The 16528-nt window shown below is 47.1% G+C and overlaps 1 protein-coding gene across 1 annotated transcript in view; it reads right to left on the reverse strand.

Moving 5' to 3' along the window:
• The window catches only part of MMRN2 (multimerin 2), a 45459-nt gene extending 28931 nt beyond the window's left edge, over nt 1-16528 (reverse strand). The window contains exon 1 of the mRNA XM_069071375.1: nt 16176-16528. Within this exon, the coding sequence (XP_068927476.1) occupies nt 16176-16414 (239 nt within the window). The 5' untranslated portion in view covers nt 16415-16528. The remainder of the gene's footprint in view (nt 1-16175) is intronic.

Consider the following 16528-nt stretch of genomic DNA (forward strand, 5'->3'; position numbering starts at 1 on the left):
ATCATCACCACCACCATCACCATCACCACCACCATCACCATCATCACCACCATCACCATCATCACCATCATCACCACCATCACCATCATCACCATCACCATCACCATCATCACTATCATCACCATCACCATCACCATTACCATTGTCATCATCGCCATCACCACCATCACCATCATCATCACAACAACAACTGGCATTTCTGTGGGCTTTAAGGTTTGCAAAGCACTTTCCACACATGATCCCCCTTGATCCTCACAAACAGCCCTAGGAGGAGGAGCTGCTATCATCTCCCCTTTACAGGGAAAGAAACAAAACCAGGGAGTTTTAAATGAGCTGCCCGGATGACCCGACCAAGCCACCAAGTCGTCTGTGGCAGGAACGTGAGTCTCCCCATCACAGGCTAGCTTGCTGCTCTAGATTTCTTTAGCGCCTTCAGGTTTGCAGACACTTCATTTCCCCAACAATCCTGTGAGATCGGTAGGGAAAATATTTTTATTCTCATTTTCTAGGTGGGAAAAGTAGGACTGACAGAGAGAAGTCCTTGGATATCTATATACACATATACATTCATATGCACACATACATACCCCCCACTGCGTATATCTCTCTAAGATAAGGATGCTGTGGATCTGCCCATGTATGTATGTATTGCATGTGTTCGTGTGTATGTATATATGTTGTCTCCCTTCCATAGATCCAGGGTTCCCTCTTGAGGGCAGGCGCTGTTTCATTTTTTGTCTTGGTATCATAAGCACATAGTAGGAGCTCTTGGCACATAGTAGGAGATTCATAAATGCTTGCTAACTACTAATCAGAGCTGGGATACTATCTGGGTGTGGATGTGTTAGATTAATGTACTCAGTGCTGAATTGGGGAGGCCAGGAATGACTTTGGGTTCCCCTTGTAGAGTCTTTGCCTCCCTCCCCATGCCCGCATAATCTGACCATGGAGGGCAGACCTCATGTAGGAGGAGACTTAGATTCTCTTCCCAATGCCTGACTCTGGGTGACCTTGGGAAAATCATCTCTCCTCTTTCTTTCAAAGTGTGTGAAATGGAGGCGTCCAACTCCCTCCCCCAAAGAACATTCAGGATCTGGTTTGAACGAGCTTCAGAGCTCCTGGGGGAAGGAGGGAAAGCCAAAGGAAGGTCTGATGAATTCTTAATCTTCCTTATTGGCACTGTGTGATTATTCTCCAGAGCGCAGCCTTTGAATGTCAATGACACCATCACCAAAGTCTAAAATACTTTCCGGCTTGGCTGAATAGAGAGGCTTTCAGCATCGCTTGCTTTTGCTCTCAGTGTCTGTTTTGTTTTTTATATTACAAACACAGATTATTCCCACTTTGTGAAAGATCTCTTGTAATAAAGTAAGACAGTTAAGGAAAACTATTAATGCCTGAACTCCTCTGGAAGGGCATTCCACAGGGGCACCCCCTACCTCTCTGTTTAAAAAAAATGGACAGAAATAGATTTTCTCTCCTTTTTACCCTCTACCCCCATTGGAAAAAGAAAAAGAAGAAAAAAAACATTTTTTTTTTGTGATGTGCTTTTTTTTTTCCTTTTTTTTTGGTGACGCTTTTAAAGGCTCTCACATCCTACAGGGAGAGCGACCATCCCTAGTCTCCCTGAATCTGAAATTGGATGTTTGTCCCCAAACAAGTGAATATTGAGAAATGTGCGTGGTGGAATTGGGGGAGGGGGAAGGAAGGGGCATCCCTAAGGTGACTGCCCAGTGTAAGAGACCTTCCATCTCTACTCCATCAGAAACTCAGGCTTCCCTGAGCCCACTATCTCTGATGGCCTAGCTTTTCTCTCGTATCTTGCTAGGGCCCAGGCCTCCATCTCATTCCCCACTGAAACATCACCATGTGCCATGCCCTGGTTTCTAGCTCCCCTTTTGAATTATCTGACCCTGTTAGAATATACATGACTTGAGGGGACAGACCACCTTGCGAAAGTAACCTGCCTCTTAGCTCTTGTATTTGTATCTCTAGCACTTAGCAGATTGCCTGGAATATAGTAAGAACTTAATAAATGCTCTATTCTCTCTCTCCCTTCCTTCTCTCTCTGTTTCTCTCTCTCTCTCTCTCTCTCTCTCTCTCTCTCTCTCTCTCTCTCTCTCTCTCTCTCCCCCCCCATCTCTCCTGTCTTTCCTCACTGTGTCTCTCTCCTCTCTGTCTCTGTCTGTCTGTCTCTCCTCTCTCTGTTTCTGTATGTCTATCTGTCATTTGGCCTTATGTACTTACTAGCTGTATGACCCTGGGTAAGTCACTTAACTTCTGTCTGCGTCACTTTCCTCATATATGAAAAATGGTGATAATAATAGCAACTACTTCCACTACTTCCAAGGTGTGTTATGAGGACAAAATGAAATAATATTTGTGAAGCACTTTACAAACCTTAAAGCAATATAGTAGTGCTAGTGATTATTATCATTATTAATATATCTTGGCTCTGATACTTGGAACTTGTGTGCCCTTGGGTAAGTCACATAACCTCTCTTGACCTCAATTTCTTCATCTGTAAAATGAAGTCCCTCCTGGGCCTCGATCTGTGATCTTAGGGCAGGAATTACATTTCATCTTGCCATTGTATCTCATTTCCTTGCTCAGATACCTCCTAAGTTCTTGTTCCTTCTGGTGGGGTTGGTTGGCCTGCACTGTCCTGTCCCCGGGCCGGTGGGGTAGGAAGCTGAACCCTCCTGGGATACTCAGAGTCACTTGGGCGACTTAAGTAGGTCCTGGAAAGTTAGGAGGAAGGGCAGATTTCAGAGGGAAGATCATGGCACTGCCATGTTTCCTTTGAAATTCCCCTTGACCATCAGGTGGAGGTGTGCATGATGATGTGGGCCTGGAGCTCAGGAGAGATGTGATGGCTGGATGTGCAGACCAGAGGGCCATGTACACCCTTTGCTCTGTGTGTGGGATCCCCAGACCTGCAGCCGTGCAGTGTGTGGTTGTGGTGGGTGGCATTCCATTGTTCCAGTGTTCAGTGGAGTTTTCTTGGCAGAGATACTGAAATGGTTTGCCATTTCCTTCTCCAGGTGATTTTACAGATGAGGAAACTGAAGGCACACAGGGTGAAGTGACTTGCCCAGGGTCACATAGCTAGTAAGGGTCTGAGGCCAGATTTGAACTCAGGACTATGAGTCTTCTTGGCTCTGTGCATTATGGCTTCCTATGCACCTAGCTTCCCCTGTGCAACAGGTGTCCCCTTTCAAGTCCCTTCTCTTTGGTTTCCTGCTTACAAGGAATTAAAGTCATCTCCATCACTGATGACTCTCTGGCCTCCTGTCCTAATCCTGGCACATCCTTTACCCTTTGGAGGGTTCTTGGCTCTGGCTCCTTCTCACCTTTGACCTGGCATCTCTAGCCTGGTCAATTTTCCCAAAGGAAATTTCCAAGCCTGAGTCATGGCCCCTCTCTGGCCTCAGTTTTCTCATCTGTACAAGGGGTTGGCTGGATAATCTTGATTTCAGTCCTGAGATAGATAATAGATGGATGAATGGACAGAGAGATGATAGGTAGGTAAGCAGATGATGGATATATAGATAGGTAATGGGGCATTGATTAAGCTCTCACTGTCAGACCCTCTGCTGAGCCCTGGGGACACCAATACAAGCAGACATTCTCATGGGGGAGGCAGCTGGGTGGGGAGCAGAGTCCTTGGTGGGACCAGGGATGCTGCTGAGGGGGTGGAGAAGCCCTGACGAGTGCAGCTGGGAATGAAGGGAGCTTGGCTGGGGTGGTCCAGGCTAAGGACTCGCCCATCAGGGGAGCAGGCCCCTGGAAGGAGGCCTCTCCAGGGTGGGAAGAAGGTAGAGAGTGAGGAAAGCCAGGAAAATACACTAAATGCTGGTCTCTCTTCACTGCATCCCACCTCCTGGTGGTAGCCTCATCTTTGACACTAGCCCTGGGCCTGACAAAAGTTCCCTTCTCTCTCTGGGCCTCAGTTCCCTTCTCTCTGCATTGGGCTGGATGAGCTATGAAGTTCCATTTAGCCTAGCCCTGAGTCCTAGGATCCTAAGCAGTGGCTGGGCCTGGCTTGCCTGGTGCCCTCTGCAGCCGCAGGGCAGCCTCGGAGACCCTGAGAAGTGAACCTGTGTCTGGCCCCAGCTCATCTTCCACCTGCCGGAGCTGCTCCCCCCGGCTCGAGCCAACGTCCCAGATGCATTCCTGTTTCCAGGCCTCGGGTTCCCAGCTCATTGGCAGAGCTGGGATAGCACCACACTGGCAGAGGCCAATGAACAGTGGCCAGTTTTTCTGGGCTCAGCTCCTTGCTCCGCCCCCTCCCCGTGTTCAGACTGCTGAGTCATCCTCAGATGCCCCCCACCTCTTCCCTGGGAGTCAGGGGGATGGCCTTGGCTTCAGAACGAATGGCACGAAATAAAATAAAGCCCCTGCTATGCACAATAAAGCACGTTCCAGAACTGGAGAATGCCCCAATGTGACAGGTGGCCATCCAGTGCTGCCTGAGGACCACCAGAGACAGGAGATGGTCAGCCCGGGCCACTGAACAGACCTGTGTGTTGGGCAGTGTGTGCAGTGGGGAGAGGCACCCAGCTTAGTCCCTCAGCAAGTACTTAATAAGCACCTACTACGTGCTGAACACTGGAAACAAAACAAGTCCCTGCTCCTGAGACGAGCAATTTAATGGGTGTGAGTGGGGGATAACATGTAAACAACCATGTCCAAATAAAATCCCCACAGGACAAACTGCAGAGAATCAGGAGAGGGAAGGCACTAGAATTAAGGGGGATTGGCAATGGCTCATACTAGGAGACGAGATTTTAGCGGCGACTTGATGGGTGCTGGAGAGAGAGGTGAACAAGGAGAGAAAATGCCTGAGCCTGGGCAGATAAGAGTCTAGCCAGCATCACTAGATGAGAGAGAGAGAGAGAGACAGACAGACAGACAGACAGAGACAGAGATAGAGAGACAGAGAGAAAAAAGAGAGGGAGACATGGAGGGAGAGAGACAGACAAGAGACAGGGACAGGGAGAGAGAGGCAGAGAGAGAGAGAGAGAGAGAGAGAGAGAGAGAGAGAGAGAGAGAGAGAGAGAGAGAGCGAGAGAGAGAGAGAGAGAGAGAGAGAGAGACAGAGAGAGAGAGACAGAGACAGAGACAGAGACAGAGACAGAGAGAGACAGGAGAGAGGGAAAGAGACAGGAGAGGGAGAGAGACAGAGTGACAGAGACAGAGAGACAGAGAGAGAGGGAGACAGAGAGACAGAGAGACAGAGACAGAGACAGGAGAAAGGGAGAGGGAGAGAATTGAGAGAGAGATAGACAGAGACAGAGAGAGACACACACACAGATAGAGATAGATAGAGAGAGGGAGAGAGGGAAAGGGGGGGGGAGTGTGTATGGGGGAGGGGAGCAGAGTGTAAGGAGACTGGGAAAGCCAGGAGGGGGCCAGGTTGGGAAGGGCTTTGAATGACAAAGTGGATTTTATCTTTTATACCAGAAGTGACAGGAAGTCACCTGGTCAGAGCTGCCCTTTAGGGAGGTTGTTTTAACAGCTGAATGGAGGATGTATTGGAGTTGGGGTGGGGTGGGATTTGTTCATGCCTGGAATGAGAAGGGCCTGCACCCAGCTGGGAGGCTGCATCAGGGCAAAGTTGAAGCATATAAGATGTGCTCCGAAGGTGAAGGTGAAGGTGAAATTGGATGGATTATATGGGGTGTGCGAGAGGTTCAAGCCTGGGATGAGGAGCCCGGTGATGCCCTCAACAGTAATGCCGATGTTACTACTCATGAGACCTTGGGCAATGTCTGGGCTTCTCAAAGCCTCAGTTTCTTCAGAATGATAGGCCTGGAGTGGATGACCTTGAAGGGCCTGTGCAATTCAAATCCTGTGATCTGATGAAGGTTTCCCCAGCACTGAGCTGAGATATGCCTCCTTATGACCTCCCCGCTCTGCTCCCCAGTTTTCCTCTCTAGGGATGGGCTGGATGAGTTTAATCCTCTTCCTTTAAAAAGCTTTTGTTTATTTCTTATGCTACAGCACGGACACAGTGGATGACAATCCCAGCAGTGACAGGGGCAGAGTAGCCAGAAGCCAGCTGATTTAAGTGGGATGCCTGGAGGGCCGTGGGGACCCTGGCTTTGTTCGGCTGGGGTCTGACCACATTGGAAGTACCTGTCATGTTCTCCGTACCACTTTTTAGTCAGAAAATGAACATGCTGTTAAGCGTCCAGAAGAGACCAAAAAAGACAATGAAAGGCCTTGAGACCCAGATGGAAAGAGTCTGGGGACGCTTAGCTTGAACCAGAGACTTAGGGGGACCTTGACCATTTGAAATTAACCTTCCTCTGCTCAATCCTAGAGTTCAGAACTAGGAGCAATAGAGGAGAGCACATTGGGGCTTGAAGGGAACACTTAGTAATAATTACAGCTGTCCAAAAGTAGACCGGCTGCTTCAGGGGCTGGTGTGCACACCTTTGCTGGAGGTCTCCCAGCTCAAGCTAGATGACACGTTGGTTCTGTCATGACAACAACAACAGCAATAGCATCTGCCCAGTGCTTTAGGGTAGACAGAACACTTTATAAAGATCTCATTTTATTCTCACCCTGACCCTGGGAGGTAGGTGCTATTGTTTTTCCATTTTACAGATGAGGAAACTGAGGCAGACAGGTTAAGGGACTTGCCTTGGGTCACTCGGCTAGTAAGTGTCTCAAATCAGATTTGAATAAGGCCCCTCTATTTGCAGGCCCAATACTCAGGATACCCTGTGCGCCTAGAGAAGATTCTTGTTGGGTTAGGGGTTGGACAGAAGCTTCTGAGATCCCTTTCAAGTGTGTGACTAACTCTAATAGCTCACTCTTAAATGAGCTCCAAGCAAATACTGCAGGGTAAGGATATGGTATGTCAAGGACCAAGGGTGAGGACTCCACAGAAGAGCTAGGTTTGAGTGCCAGCTTTGCCTTTTCTTTGCTGTGTGGCCTTGGATGAGTCATGTCCCTCTCTGAGCCCCTATTTTCTCATTTGAAAAATGTGTATGCTTTAATAATGAAAGCCAACCTTTCCAGGCCTTTAAGGCTTGCAATGTTCTTTCCAGTGTTCTTCCATTCTCCACTCCCCCTTACTGCATGGAATATAAACTCCCTGAAGGCAGGGTCTGTTTTTTTTTTGCTGTTTTGTAGCTCTATAGTGTTTGGCACATGGTAGGTATCTGAGGGATGCTTGCATGCTTGATGCAAGGACCCTCAGCCCCCTCAGTGCAGTGGGCAGACCTAGGAGTGCAGTGGGCAGAGCTACTCTGGGGTCACATGCCTTCTTCCCTTCTGGCCAGTCATGGCCCCAGACTGCTTGGAAGAATGACATTCCTGCCTTTTACCTTTTAAGGGAAGCCAAGGAAGCAATCAAAGCAGACGGAAGTGAGGCGGCTTCCTTCCTTTCTCACGCCAACCAGAGTGAGTCACAGGATGATAGATGGAGAGCTGGAAGGACCATAGAGGTCACCTGGTACAACCCCCTGATTCTACCAAGAAGGAAACTAAGGCCCAGACACATGAAGTGAATTGCCCAAGGTAGGGAGTAGATTGGTGGAACCCTGAAGTTGTCTCTGCACTTCAACTCTAGCCCCACCAGACTTTTCCAGTACCAGGGACAGGTAACACAGAGCTGGACTTTCATTAAGAAAGGTATAGCTGATGTTCTGGGAACCTGCTTCCCAAGGTTATTATGATCATTGAACAGGGTAACCTCTACAGATCTGAGAATCATATAAATAGTAATTATTACTATATAATAATGTAATATAACACAATATAATATACTCTGTAAATATATTTGATATATTATATTGCATTACATTATATTATGTCATGTCATATCATATATTACATTATATTAAATTATATTATATATCAAAATAACATATTGGTATATTATATATAAATATATTATGTTATAAAATAACAATGTAATATAATATATAGAGCCAGGAAGTTATACGCTTGTTTCAGTCGTGTCTGACTCTTCTTGACCCTATTTGGGATTTTCTATTTTTTAATTTCTTTTTTTTATTTTTTAAAGCAATTGGGGATAAGTAACTTGCTCAAGGTTACATGGCCAGGTGTTTCTGGGTGGGTGCTAAGTGTCTGAGCCCAGGATTTGATCCCCAGGTCATCCCAACACTGGAGCTGGTGCTCTTACTCGCTGTGCTACCTGGCCGCCCCCATTTGGGATTTTCTTGGTAAAGATACTGGAGAGGTTTTCCATTTATTTCTCCATCTCATTTTACAGATGAAGAAACTGAGGCAAGCAGGGTAAATTACTACCCCAGGGCCACACAGCTAAAGAAGTATCTGAGGTCTTCCTGACTCCAGGCCCCAGTGTTCTCTTCATTGCACCACCTAGGAGCCAGGAAGATCCCAGTTCAAATTTGACCTCAGCCACTTACCAGCTTTGTGACCTTGAGCAAGTCATTTAACTGCTGTCTGTTTCAGTTTCTTCAGCTGAAAATTGGGAATCATAATAGCATCTGCCTTTCAGTGTTGGAAATCAAATGAGATAAAATTTTAAGGTATTTAGCACAAAGCCTGGCACATAGTGGGTGTTTTAAAAATGTTTCCTTCCACCTTTATTTTGGTGGTGATGCTGATACTTCTTCCCTCTGGTAGAGAGTGTTTTTTTTTAAATTATTTCAATTGGGAGAATTCATTCATATGGAAAGAGCTAATATAATCACGTATTTGAAATAAGAAATAATAGGTATTGAAACAGAATGAAAGGGTTAGATAGCAGCCTGGTGATTCCATGATTCTAGTTTTCCATCCAGCTTAAAATAGTTTCCAAAAAATCCTACATAAACAGGCTACACATTACACTTTTATCCATCATCTGCCCTTTCAAATATCTGCTCTCCATGAAACAAACAGAGGAAGGAAAGGCCAAAAGCAACCCAAACCTAATCTTTTACTCTCAAGGGCAGGAGGTTCCTGAGGCTTTTCAGAAGAGCCCAAGCTCTGGCAGATCCCAGTAAGCCTGAAAAGCTTGGGGCTCTACTTCCTGAACCCTCAGTTAGCAGTGGGGTGATATTCTTGAAGACCATGGCTGGTGATTAGAAGAGTTGCAACCTGCACCAGGGGATTGGGTTTCCACATCAAGGAGGTCATGGATCCTTGAAGAATTGAGATGATGAAGGATTTACAAGGGTGTGGGAGTGTCAGGACAGGTGAAAGCTTTGAATGCATAGGTGTCCTTGGCTGATGACACTTGTCCATGCTGGAGAGGCTAGGGCACCCGCTTCTAGGAGAGTGGAGAGGCTTCAGAGCAGCCGTGCATATTCTGTAACTGGTTCAGGTTGGCCGACCACAAGGAGAAGGGGATACCTTTGGGGCAGCTACAGAGAGCTTCAGAAGGCCTGAGTCAGCCTCATGGTCTTCAGCATCTGGTAAGGTTGCTTGATTATTTCACCTATGGAGTCTGGCAGGAAACAAATTTGTCCTGCTTTGGGCCTCTTTGACCCTGTGAATCTGGGCCTGGGTTCTTTCCTGCCTTATCACCTATTCTTTTTGTTTAGGTGGAGGAAAAGCAGTGTCCCAACAAACCACCATGTAGTTTTTATAGCCTGCTTGGAATCAAGGAGAAAGGAGGGATCTCCAGGTCCCAGCCTTGAAATAGTTAAGACCAGGACTAGTCTGGTGTTGATGTTGTATTTGGACGTGAACTTGGTGGCACTAATGATATGTAGAAGCTGAGCTATGTTTGAGGTTGAGGTGGGAGAGGAGAGAGTATGTCCCAGAAAGTTTTTGGGGAAGTCTTTGTTTTTTTGTTTTTGTTATGTCTTTGAAGTAAATGTCCTTTTGAAAAAGCTCCTTGATATTAAGGGTTTAAATGAAGCAGGGAGGCTGTTCACTGACCTTTAAAAGTATGTGGAGGTGGGGTGGCCAGGTAGCACAGTGAGTAAGAACACTGGCTCCAGTGTTGGGATGACCTGGGGATCGAATCCTGGGCTCAGACACTTAGCACCCGCCCAGAAATACCTGGCCGTGTAACCTTGAGCAAGTTACTTAACCCTGATTGCTTTAAAAAAAAAAGTATGTGGAGGGGACCCATCATATGGGAGCTTGATCCTGTGGCATGAGAGAATTAATACCCCAGTGCTCATTAGGGCACCCCTAGAGTCCCAAGGGGGCAGATGTAGCTGACCTGGCTCTGGAATTGTAGACTCAGCACATCCTTGCTACAGAGACATTTAGAAATACTTCACCAGGGTAAGGTCATGAGATTTTGTGTAAAAGAACATTATCTAGTCCCATATTATGTGTGTGTATATGTTTGGGAGGGACGGTAGAGGTGGTAAGTAACACCTCTAACTTATTCTATCTATCTATGGTCCACAAGGCCCAACTTGGTCCATGATCCCATAGGATCATAGATCTAAAGCTGGAAGGGACATTTGAGGTCAGCTAGTCCAACTCCTTCATTCTACAGATGAGGAAACTGAGGCCCAGGGATATTAAGTGACCTGCCCAAGGTAGTAAGTGAGAGCCCAGGTAGTTAAGTGATTCCACATTCCTTTTTTTTTTTTCCTGTTACACCAGAAAGATGTTCACTGAGGCCAGAATAGACAGCGCTCATACTTCCAAGAGAATGTTGACTGCCGTCCCAGGGCACCCCCATGCTGATTTTGGATTTGCCCAGTGGGGCATACCAGATTAAGCTCACTCGCCTGTTCTATAACCCCAGGCTCCCTGTAAGTCAATGAGAGTCTCTGGAAAGCTTGTAGGCTTCATTACTTTTGCTTAGGTTTTATGAAATCACTTAAGTAACTGCAGGTTTCCTCTCTCTCCACCCAAAGGGAGTGGGAGAGAGGAAATTCCAGTTAACTTAGTGACGTGTCCAAGGACAATCCTTGGACAAGCTTAACAAAATTGCTTATGGTTCTGTGGGCAAATTCTGGAGGGCAGTTAGTCAGTCTGTGAATGACCATAGCCAAGCTGAATTTTCGGAGCAATTCATTGCCCCACACAATTTATCCTCAGCGTGGGGACCTTTCCTTGGAGCAGAGGATGGCCCAGGAGAAAAGCTCCTTCTGGTCCCTAGGGGCTAAATTAAGGAGAAGGAAGTGAGGCTAACTCTTATCTTTTCCACCAGCCTCTTCTCCCCTCTCCCCCACCCTTTGACACTTCCCAGTGTTTCAGCCCCATCTTTACCCGAGATGGAGGCAATGGTAGAATGATCTTTACTGGCCTTCTCTAGCCCTTAGCTGTGATGGGCTTCTTGGGCTTGAGTCTGAGGATGAAGGGGTCACCTAATTGCAAAGTTCCTCAGAGTGGTTGAGAATCTTTGGAGGAGCTGACCAGGCCTGCCTTTCTGGTGGGGAGATTGTTTCAGGAGTGTTTTCCCCATTCATGCTACCCTCTTCGCTCTGCTTATGTCTTATCTGTACATGGTGATTTATACGTTGTCCCCCCACTAAAACGGGAGAAAGCAGGGATACAATTTCTTCCTTTCTTTGTATCCCTCGAACTAAGCACAGTGACCGGTACTCAGGAAGTGCTTAATAAGTGCTTGTTGACTGACTGACTAGCTCTCTACAGTGGGAGGGCAGGGCCCACAGTGGGCTATTTCCTGCAACTACAACATCCAGCGGTCATTTGGGCAATGTCCTAACTGCAGATGGCACTTGACCTTTAGTGGTCATCTTTCTGAATAACCAATGCCAGATTGGTGACTGGATACAGGTCTTCACCCTCACACTGCTCTTAGCTAGGTGGTATGATGGATGGAGTGTGAGACTCAGGCCCTGGAAAAGCTGAGTTCAAGTCCTACCATGCACATTTACAAGCTGTGTGACCCTGGACAAGTCATTGAATCCCTCTCAGTCTCAGTTTCCTTATCTGTAAAATGGATCTACCTCACGAGTTTCTTGTGAGACCCAAATGAGATAACATTTGTAAAGTGCTTTGCAAATCTTAAAGTATTATGTGTTACTTCTCTTTCTCCTTCTCCTCCTGCTCCTTCTTCTTTTCTCCTCCTCCTCCTCCTCCTCCTTTCTCCTTCTTCTTCTTCTTCTTCTTCTTCTTCTTCTTCTTCTTCTTCTTCTTCCTACCCCCAAGAAGGAAGTCCAGGCTCCATCACCCAAGCAAGGACTGATGCCATCCTCCCACCCCTTTCCCAGCATGGACACTGCATGCCCTTCCAAGGGCATCTCACTCTCTCCTTCTGACTCTCGGTCTTACATCTGTCTCCTAGCTCATCAAACAAGCCTGACCTTCAGCAGCACTGTGATGTCAACGAAGTCTTTCTTCTATATTGGGCCTTTTTATCATGAGTTTAGTTTTCTCATTGCACTGCTTAGTTCTTCTTGGGAGTCTGTTTTCTCTGCTCAGTAGAATCACTTTGGCGTTGGCAGGAACTCACCAAGGAATGGCTGCTTGGAAGCCACTGTCCAGGATGATGGTAAGGTAAGGTAAGGACATGGTCAGAGGGGCCTGGCTGCTCTGGATGAGTCCAAGTCACTAGGCCTGTGTGAATTTCTGAAAGAGCAGGCAGGAGTGATTGCCGAACCAGCATCAGTGACATAGAAAAGAGGAGAGATTCTACTGGACCAGAGCAAGCTCAATATTGTCCTTCCTTGTGTTTAAAACTACAAAGGGAAGAGAATGGCTTCAGGAGGCTCTTAGCTGGAAAGTTCAAGATGGCCGAGGGTATAATAGTGATGTTCCCTAACATTTGCAGTCCACTCCGAGGTTTGCAAAGCACGCTGTGTCGGTAATCTTACTTGATCTCCATGACAACCTTGTGAAGTCAGTGCGATTATTGTCCCCATTTTACAAGTAAGGAAACTGAGGGTGAGAGAAATAAAGGGATTTGCCTATTGTCACACAACTAGCTAAGTATCTGAGGCAGAATTTGAACTCAGGTCCTCCTGATTCCAAATCTGCCAAGACACCCACTTTGCCACCTAGAGAAGCAAGGTGGTGAGCATGGGCTCACCAAAAAGCAGTTATGCCAGAATCACCTCCTTTCCTTTTGTAGACAAAGTCATTAAGCTGGGAGTTCAGGAGAAGGCTGTGGATGGAGTTTGTCAAGACTTCACAGAGTAGCTCATTCTTGTGGAAAAAGCAAAAGATTCCACTGAGATAATAATATAATAATAGAGATTCAGAGGTGGTTCAATGGTTAGATTCAAAGAATGGTTATCAATGGCTCAGTGTCTCCTTACAAGGAAGTCTCCAGTGGAATGCCATGGGGATCTGTGCTAGGCTCTCTGCCTCTAACATTTTTATCAGTCACTTGACCAAAGGCACAATCGGCACACTCATTTAGTCCACAGACGACACAAAGCTTAGAGGGACAGCTAACCCACTGGATGTCAGGATCCAGAATGTTATTGCTAGGTGAAAGCAATTGGGCTGAATTGGATAAATGACAATCTAAAATGAGGAGAAGGCTAGATCTAGACTTGTGATTTTATAGATACAGGAAAACTTCTCGCACACATCTTCCCTGTCACTTGGAGAGTTACCCAGAGTGCTACAGGGTCCAGCAACTTGTACAAGGTCACACAGCCATTCTATGTGGGAGGCAGGCCTTGAACTGAGGTCTCTTGGGCTCTGAGGTCATCTCTCTATCCTCTCATCATGCTTCCTCTAAGATAAAATTTAATTAGAAGGAAATGTGAGGATTTACATTTTGGTTCAAGAAATGTTGGCAGGAGAAGCTTCTTTGTTTAGAGCTGCCCTAAAGTGGAATGGCGTTCCTTGGGAAGAGTGGGCCTCCTCTCACTGGAGGCCTTCCAGCCGAGGCTGGAGGATCACTTGCTGGGTGTTTTGTAGTGAGGTCTCTTTTTGGGGTGCGGGATACATTAGGCTTCTAGAATCCCTTTCATCTCTGACATCCCATGATGCTATTATAATTTCCAAACCTGAAACCTAAGACTTTTGTAAAATGCATTTTATTTTCTTGAAATTGGGATTTCCCTGGAGAAAAAAAATTACCATACCTACAGGGAAGCCCAGCCCCTTGAGGGCAGTCACTTGGACTGACCTGACTCCTTCCTCATCAGCCCATGATAGCTCTCAACGTCTGGTCTCTAGCCACAGATTTGCTTTTGGTTCAGGCCTGAGGAAATTTACCATGAGTCTCTCTCTAGTTCCTGACTGGAAAGCAGATCTCCCCTAACTGCAGGGCACTGAGCTAGAGATGCTGCCCCCCAACTATCCCTCCCATCTATCCCGCCTTCTTATGCCTGGCCCCAGCACCCTGGTGGTCGCCCTTGTGACCCAAACAGACTGATGTACTAGGGAGTTTTACAAGTATTCCAAACCCCTTCCAATCTCTAGTCTGCCTCCAGAGGCAGCTAAGTGCCCAGATGAAGAGTCAGGAAGATCTGAGTTCAAACCCAGCCTCAGACACTTACTACCGGTGCAAACCTGGGCAACTCACCTAACCGCTGTCTGCCTCAGTTTCTTCAACTGTAAAATGGGAATAATAAAAGAGCCTACCCTTCAGAGATGTTTTAAAGATTAAAAGAAAACAAATTTGTAAAGTGTTTGGCAAATAATGGATGTTTAATGAATGCTTATTTCTCCCTTTCTATTCTTTATCCAGCAGGGAAATTGGCCCATTCCCTGGAGTGAGTCTCCATTTCCTAGGGGATAATATGCACATCCCTGAGCCTGGCCTTTCCATCCCCTGCAGTCAACCTCAAGGCTACCTTTCCAACCAGATCCCCTGGTACTCCCCTTCTTGTCCCCTGTTCCAGACAAGCTACCCTGGGGACGGTTTTCTGATTTCTTCCTGCCCATCCCTAGGTGCCAAGCCTTCCCAGCCTTAAAAGCCCATCCTAGGGGCCTCCTCCATGAAACTTTCCCCACCCCTCCTTCTCAAATTTCCTATAGAACCTTCAGTAGATTCCTCCCTTGTCCTCATCATATCTGCCTTTTGGCTTAGTTATTTATGTAAGTTTTATCTCCCCTACTGGACTGCAGGATGCTGGAGGGCAGGGACTGGGGATTTTTTTAATCCTTTTATTCTTAGTTCCCAGATCAAGGCCTTGCACATAGTAGGTGTTTAATAATGGTGACTGAACTGAATTGGATGATCGAGTTGAGACAGTGTGGGAGCTCAGCCCCAAATGGCCCTATCTTGCAAAGCAGCAGCTAAAGGCCTCTCTGTTCACAATCAGTCCAAACCCCTTTCCTAGCCCCTCCCCCTCTTCTTGGCTTGAGCTGGCTTTTCAGAATTGATTTCCTTCAAGGAAATACTCTCAAGCTGTCAGGAGCTGACCTAGGTCACAACCACCATTCCTCTTTGATTATTAATAGAAGGTTTCCATTCTTGCCCATTCCAGCCCCAAACAGTGCTCAGAACAGGTGGGGAGCAGGGGAGCTGGGCTCTCTTGGCCTCCACCATGACTATGTTGTCTTCCCTGCACCCCATACTCACAGGCAGCTCCGGCATCATAAGAATGAAGATGTGGAGTTGGGAGGGGTCTCAGGAGCCTTCTAATCCTCCCATCAAGGGCTGTTTTGGCTTGTCTTTGTATCCCTGGCACTTAGCACAATGCCTGACAGACAGCAGACAATAAATAGAATGCTTGCTGACCGCGGAACCTACCCTATCTCCCCAGGGGAGCACACCCCTGGCAACTTCTCTGCCTCTCCTCCTCCCTGACAGGGGCCAAACTCCCAGAAAACAGATGAGCAACGTAGAGCAGGAAAAACTCTGGATTCAGAGTCCAAGGACCTGGGCTCCAATCCTGACTGCCATGCATTAGCCTATGACCTTGGGCAAGTCTGTGGGCCTCAGTTTCCTCATTTGCAAAATGAAGAGCTTTGACTAAATAAATGGCCTCCAAGATCTCTTGTGAACTTGAACTCTATGATCCTTGGTTTTGATAGATTTCTTGCTCTGAAAAACCTTTTACTTGACAAGTCCCTTTTTTATCCTCAAAAGGTGTGCCCATCTCCTAGACGAAGAAACTGATTTTCGGAGATTAAGTGATCCTCCCATAGCCACATAGTGGCAAAATGAGAGATTCTAAACTGATTTTCCTGGCTCTTAGAATCTCAGTTTTGGACGGGATCTCAGGGGCCTTTTAGCCCAACCCAATTTCCAGCCTAAGATTCAGATGATCAGACACCCAAGGAATCCCACAGTCCAATTGCCCTAGTAGGGCTGGGACAGGTCAGAAGAGAGGAGATAACCACCTTACCTTCTCCAGGGATCCTTGGGTCCATCCTCAGCCTGGTGGGGGGGTTTCAGAGGCAGGGGAGAGGGGACCTCAGCCTCCTGCTCCCCAGTCCTGGGAAGACTGGGGCTCCTGGAAGGATAGGGGCTGGTGATATATTCCCCCTGTGGGTAGTAGCCCTGGTGGTGCCTGGGATCTGCAGGCAAGGCTGCCTGAGCTCCCCTCCCAAGGAGCCCCCAGAGCCACAAGAGGAGTGGTCCCATCACGTCTGGTTCCTTGCTGCGAGGCACCTGCCTTCAGGCTCTGGCTTCCCAGAGCCTTCAAGTTAAACCTCTGAAGAAAAAAAAATAAAAAACCTGAATTCTTGCAACAAAGGG

Source organism: Petaurus breviceps, unplaced genomic scaffold, assembly GCF_028583685.1.
Source record: "Petaurus breviceps papuanus isolate PSGF00001 unplaced genomic scaffold, PetGlider_PUasm1.0 90825, whole genome shotgun sequence".
NCBI lineage: Eukaryota > Metazoa > Chordata > Mammalia > Diprotodontia > Petauridae > Petaurus > Petaurus breviceps.